The sequence below is a fragment of the Danio rerio genome, chromosome 25 (assembly GCF_052040795.2).
Source record: "Danio rerio strain M-AB ecotype USA chromosome 25, GRCz13ab, whole genome shotgun sequence".
NCBI lineage: Eukaryota > Metazoa > Chordata > Actinopteri > Cypriniformes > Danionidae > Danio > Danio rerio.
Genome location: NC_141045.1, coordinates 38,180,001 through 38,187,500, shown reverse-complemented (window position 1 = coordinate 38,187,500; position 7,500 = coordinate 38,180,001). Strand labels below are relative to the sequence as shown.

The window sequence follows — 7,500 nt, the reverse complement described above, 5'->3', positions numbered from 1 at the left end:
TTAGATTGCATTATTTTTGTGAAGTCAACTTCACAAAATTGCTTTTTAGGCAATTTACTCGCTTTAAGTAACTAATCACTTTTAACAGTCAGTAAAACCCAATAAATGAAGAACTCAAACTGTAAAACAAAATAAGTTGAGGCAACTCGAAGCTCAATTTGCTACAAACCATTTGAGTAAAAAAAAAACACTAATTAAATATCTCATTACTTCAACTTAAATGGAGTAGGTTCACAGGACTATTTGGGACAACTTAATTGTTTCATTTCATGTTCAACAGATTTAACTTAATCGTTTTTATTGGGACAACATGAATTAATTGTGTGGAATCCTGCATTCATTTGTTGTCCCAACAAAAACTGTTATTGAACATGAAATTAAACAATTAAGTCGTCCCAAAAAGTCTGCAGAATTGCGTTGTTTCAGCTCATTTAATGTTAGTAGTTTGAACAGGCAGCATCTGTGTCCGGAGTCTGCGTTCTGCATCTGCGGCTGAACAGCTGCTTCCAGCGAATCGCGTGTGTTTTCATCATCAGTCTCCGCTCCGGCATTGGTTCTGGTTCTCCCTCCTCCAGACTCCAGCAAACATGTCCGTCTGACGCCCCGAAAACCGCCGCATCCACCGGGCTTCAGGATGATATGGGCCCGGCGGAGCGCCTGACATCCGTCCGCGGGCATCATGAGGATTTTAACGGCGTGCGGGCTCTTCCTGGCGCTCTGCTCCATCGGGCTGCTCACCATGGCCATCAGCACCGACTACTGGTACGAGACAGACGCGCGGAAACACCGGGACCGATGCGATAAATACACCAGCCCCAAATACCCGGGCTATATTTACAACTCCAACCAGAACCTGCCTCTCCGGAGGCGGCCGGCGCGCGAAGCCGCTCTGCGGGAAGCGCTGCACTTCGGGCCCGTCATGGAGTGGCACTGCAGCCGCTACTACAACTCCACCACCACCGGCCTCTGGAGGAGGTGCCACCGGGAGGGCTTCGACGTGGTGATGGAGGACTTGATTTTTAAAGGTAAAACACAGAGCTGTTTTTGTATGGGAACACATTACAATACGGGAGACGTATATTAGCCTATTTACTCACATAAACATTGAACAGCGCTTGTATGTAGTTCAACGTTTACTAATGCATTATTAAAATCCAAGGCTGTGATTGTTAACACTGATTAAAGGGATAGTTCACACATAAATTAAAGCATTCATTCTAATGTGTTTGTAAATCCTAAATCATCTCAGTTTCTGTTGAACACTGAAGAAGATAATGAAAGTCAATGGTGGTTTTCAGCTGTCCTTGAAATAAGAAAATGCTATGGAAGTCAATGGTTACAGGTTTTCAACATCATCAAAATAATAAAGGACCTGATTTTTGAAGGTAAATGAGCTCTGAGAAACTCCAGAATCATATTAATAGAAGGAAACAGTTCTGAAAAGGAAAATTCTGCCGTCATGTTGTGATGGTCAGTCGGGCGACAGCAAGATCCACGTGCAGATTATTGTTTTCATCCCCCCTTACAGAAATAAATAAATAATAATATGCGTCCACACTTTAGTTTATTGTCCAGAAGATATCCACATGGGAATAACTATAGTAGTTTATAATAAGCGTGTTTTTGAAGCGCATAGTAAAGTGTGTAATGTGTACAACTCTTTGTTAATGAATACTACAGAATAAACTGATAAACTGTCATAAATACTGTAGCGTTAGTGTAAACTGTGGTGCATTGTGATTATAGCATAGAAAACTGAAGCCTGTGGATTAATTTATTACTACAGTTGTGTCGTACCCAGTGGTGTAAAGAGTACTGAAAAATCATACTCAGCTAAAAGTACCATTACTTGCTTAATGTAGTGCAAGTGGAGTAAAAGTATCTGTTACTCAAAGTATGGGTAAAGAGTAGAGCTTTTAAAAGTACTCAAGAGTAGTGAGCATTACGCTGTGAAAAGCTGATGCGTTTACATGTAATGTGTGGATGTGTGTAAACGTAACATTCTGTAGTGCGTTTAGTTATTGCCCAGCAGGCACACAACGTCATAGGACGTTACTGTTAGGTTAGATTTAGGTTGTGATGTCAGGTGACTAAAATTCAATGTCTAGCCAACGTCTAAGGATGATCTTACTTTGATGTCCAATAACGACGCGAAATTATGTTGATATTTGGTTGATTTTAGGTTGATAGAAAGTGACCAAAATCCAACGTCGAGCCAACATCTTAAACCAACATCCTATTGATGTCAAATGCTGACATTTATTCACTAGGTATGGCAACAAAAAACCGTCGGGTAAACATCGTAGTGGTAACATCCACACAATGTCAAGATGTAACATCTTTATACATTATTATTAGGTTAGATTTAAGTTTTGACGTCAGGTGACCAAAATTTAATGTCTAGCCAGCGTCTAATGACGTTATTTTGATGTCCAATAAAGGCGTCAAATGACGTTGACATTTGGTTGATTTTAGGTTGTTAGAAAGTGAGCAAAATCCAACGTCGAGCCAACATATCATATTGACGTCAAATACTGACATTTATTCGTCAGGTATAACAACCACAATCCAACGTCTGATAGACATCTTAAGGGTAACGTCCACACAACACAATCCATACACACTGATAATTGGTTGAATTTAGGTTGGACATTGATGTTGGCCTGACTGGTTCTGACGTTAACCCGATTTTCATTTCTGAACAAAACGCAACGTCTCCACGATGTTGGGGTGCAACGTCAATCTAATGTCATGGTGACGTCTTGTGCCTGGTCAGTGTTTAAGGCCATTTCGGTCATCATACAGTAAACATCCGTCATTTTCTCATCAGTGACATGCATCTAAACAGTCTCTGGGTCATGGCGTGTAAAGATTTTGGACATCTTCCTGGACACTTTTAATGCTTTCAAACTGTTTTCTGCATTTATAAATCACCCATGTCTTGAGGGAGCAAGTAGGTATCGCTGCAGCCCGGAGACCTGCAAGTGGGAGGGATTACACCGCAAGTAGGTTGGGTGACCTCCAAGTGGGAGGGACTTAAACCACAAGTAGGTTGGGTTTATCAGGTTACTGTGAGGTTGGGTTTAGGTGTAGACGTTCATAAAACACAACAGGTTACTGTGAGTTTGGGTTTAGGGTTAGATGTACACATTCATAAAGCACAATATTGAACTCTAAATACGACTAAATAAGGTTTGCACAGCCCACTTGGAGATCCAAGGCCCACCCACTTGGAGCTGGCTCTGACCTCCGTTTATACCCTTCTCTGAGGCTGTGCATTATGATGCGATTTACCTTCTCTGAGTGATTTGATTGGACAGAAATCACAAGACTGAATTTTCTAATCCATATCCCTACTGAAAAAAACAGCTTAAACCAGCCTAGGCTGGTTGGCTGGTTTTAGCAGGTCGACCAGGCTGGTTTTAGAGGGGTTTTGGCCATTTCCAGGCTGGTTTCCAGCCATTTCCAGTCTGGTCTTAGCTGGTCAGGCTGGGAGATGACCAGCTAAAACCAGCTTGACCAACCTAGCCAGGATGGGAGCCCAGCCAAAACCAGCTATGTCCAGCTTAAACCAGGCTGGTCAAGCTGGTTTTAGCTGGATTTATCTGGTCATTTTCCAGCCTGACCAGCTAAGACCAGGCTGGAAATGGCCAAAACCCCTCTAAAACCAGCCTGGTCGACCAGCTAAAACCAGCCAACCAGCCTAGGCTGGTTTAAGCTGGATTTTTCAGCAGGTTATAGATGAAAATAAAGTAGTGACTGCAGGTTGAAGGAAAGTAGTGGAGTAAAAGTACCAATAAAGCAATAAAAATGTAGTCAAGGGGAAAAGTACGCATTTATAAATTAATTACACTAATTATACTGTAACTTAATTACAGTAATTTGAGTATTTGTTGTTACTTTACACCACTGATCGTACCACAGCAACAGTATAATTACTATGACAGTTTGATTCACGTAATTATCTATAGTATGCTTCCAAACAGTATTTACTATAGTATTTTTCATGTAACTAAATGGCTTATACAGTATCTGTCGCCTCTATGACAGGCAAATATATTTTAGTTCGGTAGAAAACTCTGCCTTCTTCATTATACAAGGATCATGCCCATTATATTAGGTTATTTTCTGTATATATCTCCACTGAAATACGGTATAAAATATGGCAAAAATATGGACTTTCCTCTGTCTCTCATTCAGATGTTTACTCCCTGCCCTCCATCTGAACATTACATGTCACCAGAACCACATGATTAAAAACAACCTGTTCTAAAAGTGTGGTAAATCATGCTAGAAACATGTTAGCAGCGTGCTAAAGATGCTAGCAGAGTGCTAAAGATGCTAGCAGAGTGCTAAAGATGTTAGCAGAGTGCTAAATCAGGCTAACAATGCAAGAAATGTAAGAAAACACTAGAATTGTGCTTAAACATGCTAGCAGTGTTGTAATTTATGCAGCACACACAGTGTGCTAGCAATGTGTACGCTAGCCTGAGTTTTACTTGATGAACTTGTGGTCATTTGTGAAGCTTCTGTGTGTTTCTGCAGGTGTTCTTCAGAGATGTACACCGATTAAGTATTACTACTCGGCACCGAATATCCCACGATACCTGCCGGCGAACATCACCAAGTCCATCAGACAGGACGAGTGGCACGCGCTGCGTACGTAACGTACTAGTATATGGGTACCATTTCTTTCTTCTCCTAGATGAATTATTATTAGTTATTTTTCAAAAGCAAAATCTTTAATTTAACACTAAGCGAAAGGGAATGAATAGTTGGTGGTTCATTCCGCTGTGGTGACCCCTGATAAATAAGGGACTAAGCCAAAGGGAATGAATTAATAAATAAATGGTTGGAATGAATAGTTGATGGTTCATTCCGCTGTGGTGACCCCTGATAAATAAGGAATTATGCCAAAGGAAATGAAATAATTATTGGAATGAATAGTTGGTGGTTCATTCCGCTGTGGTGACCCCTGATAAACAAAGGAACTAAGCCAAAGGGAATGAATTATTGGTTGGAATGAATAGTTGGTGGTTCATTCCGCTGTGGTGACCCCTGATAAACAAAGGAACTAAGCCAAAGGGAATGAATTATTGGTTGGAATGAATAGTTGGTGGTTCATTCTACTGTGGTGACCCCTAATAAATAAGGGACCATGCCAAAGGAAATGAATTAATGGTTGGAATGAATAGTTGGTGGTTCATTCCGCTGTGGTGACCCCTGATAAACAAAGGAACTAAGCCAAAGGGAATGAATTATTGGTTGGAATGAATAGTTGGTGGTTCATTCTACTGTGGTGACCCCTAATAAATAAGGGACCATGCCAAAGGAAATGAATTAATGGTTGGAATGAATAGTTGGTGGTTCATTCCGCTGTGGTGACCCCTGATAAACAAAGGGACTAAGCCAAAGGAAATGAATTAATGTTTGGAATGAATAGTTGGTGGTTCATTCTACTGTGGTGGCCCCTGATAAATAAGGGACCATGCCAAAGGAAATGAATTAATGATTGGAATGAATAGTTGGTGGTTCATTCCGCTGTGGTGACTCCTGATAAGCAAAGGAACTAAGCCAAAGGGAATGAATTAATGGTTGGAATGAATAGTTGGTGGTTCATTCTACTGTGGTGACCCCTGATAAATAAGAGACTATGCCAAAGGAAATTAATTAATGGTTGGAATGAATAATTGGTGGTTCATTCTACTGTGGTGACCCCTGATAAATAAGGGATTAAGACAAAGGGAATGATTTAATGATTGGATTGAATAGTTGGTGGTTCATTCCACAGTGGTAAGCCCTGATAAATAGTGTACTAAGCCGAAGGGAATGAATAGTTGGTGGTTCATTCCGCTGTGGTGATCCCTGATAACTAAGGGACAAATCCAGAGGAAAATGAATGAATGAATTTAAAAACATTTCGTCTTGAATAGAGTGACTCAACTATACCAAGTGAGGAGAGTTTACTCGCTCGCGACTTGTTTTAGTTATTTTGGTCTGTTTAGACACTTTGCCGTGTGAAAGCGATCCGCACCAAGAACAAAGAGCAGCATTGTATAATTTTAATCCCTGTTTCGGAATAAAACAAGTGATCGACAGGTGTGAAAGCAGCCTAAATTTGATCTTTTTCTTTTGAGTTTACTCTACTAAGCTAAATGAGTTCTTTATATAAAGTGCAGGGAAGCTCATTTTCTGTATTATTTGTCATTTCTGCTCTAAAATGAGGCTACATTTAGTGTCTGTCTCTACATTCTGGTCAACTCTGTTACAACCGCTTATAAAAATGCAGAATACTCGGAGCAAATCTTTGATGGAAAGAAACTGTGGAAGAGAAAAAAATAGCTCACTGATATTGTTTTATAACTGTGAAACTGACCCTTTTAGGCTTCGATTCTGTCATTTTAGTGACTGTCTCTTTAAATGCAAATGAGATTGTGCTGTTTTCAAAAGAGGGCGGAGCTACAAACGCCAGTGCGTCAGATTCAAAACATGGCTAGCATTATCTCTATGAGAAACTGTTTATGTTAATGAGGGAGAGATGGGCACTAGTGGGCGGGGCTTTTCTCTGATGACACGTACGAAGAGAGAATGTCAATCAAAGTGTTTCTGCAGACTGTTTATATCAAGTCTGATTATAAACAACACAATTAATGGATTTTGACCATTAGAAGCTGCTTATATTCACACACTGCTGACACACGACTGTATTTAAACACTTTATAAACTAGATATTTGCATATTAGCTCCCCTTTAAAGTGTCACTATTGTGATCCTCTGTGTGTGTGCAGATCTGCAGCGGATGACGGCGGGGTTCATCGGGATGGCCGTCTCCATCATACTCTTCGGCTGGATGGTTGGTCTTCTGGGCTGCTGGAAGCACAATGAACTCATGCAGTATGTGGCAGGACTGCTCTTCCTCATGGGAGGTGAGAATCAGTGCCAGTAGCCTGTAAAACTACAAATGACCAGCAGGTGGAGACTCATGACCGGCGGAAAAGCCAACTGGAATAGCATCAGTACATTTATTGCACACAGTTATGTGCTGTACTTGACCTTGTAGATATTTTCTGTAGTACTCTAAAGCTCAAGTGATCTGATTTTGACAGTCCCACATGAAAACTAGTGTTTATGAACCATTCTATAGTTTATTATACTGTATTTATTCTAGTATTTGCAACTCTTTGTTGATGAATGCTCCACCATACTGTGGTATTAACAATAGTGAACTGATAAACCGTATTAAATACTGTGGTGTAGTTACATTTAAACTGTGGTGTATTGTAATATATTATACCCTGCAGTGCCGCATCATTTGATTATTAGTACTTTGTAGTTGTTGTGTTACAATAGCAACTATAAAATCACCACAACGGATCAATTATTATAGTGATTGTGTTACCAAAGCAACTGTAGAGTTACTACAACAGATGAATTACTACAGTTCCTGTGTTGCCATATTATATGGCTGTTGTGTTACCATAGCAACTATAGAATCACCAC

The 7,500-nt window shown here is 40.3% G+C and overlaps 2 protein-coding genes across 2 annotated transcripts in view; one reads left to right on the top strand and one right to left on the bottom strand.

The window, feature by feature from the left end:
• Positions 1 to 7,500, bottom strand: part of ano5a (anoctamin 5a) — an 805,725-nt gene that overhangs the window by 448,291 nt on the left and 349,934 nt on the right. The gene's annotated exons all lie outside the window — the stretch shown is intronic.
• The window catches only part of tmem276a (transmembrane protein 276a), an 8,992-nt gene continuing 2,065 nt past the window's right edge, over positions 574 to 7,500 (top strand). Inside the window, exons 1-3 of the mRNA XM_087312680.1 lie at positions 574 to 1,025; positions 4,546 to 4,659; positions 6,789 to 6,926. Coding sequence (XP_087168806.1) covers positions 680 to 1,025; positions 4,546 to 4,659; positions 6,789 to 6,926 — 598 coding nt within the window. The 5' untranslated portion in view covers positions 574 to 679. The remainder of the gene's footprint in view (positions 1,026 to 4,545; positions 4,660 to 6,788; positions 6,927 to 7,500) is intronic.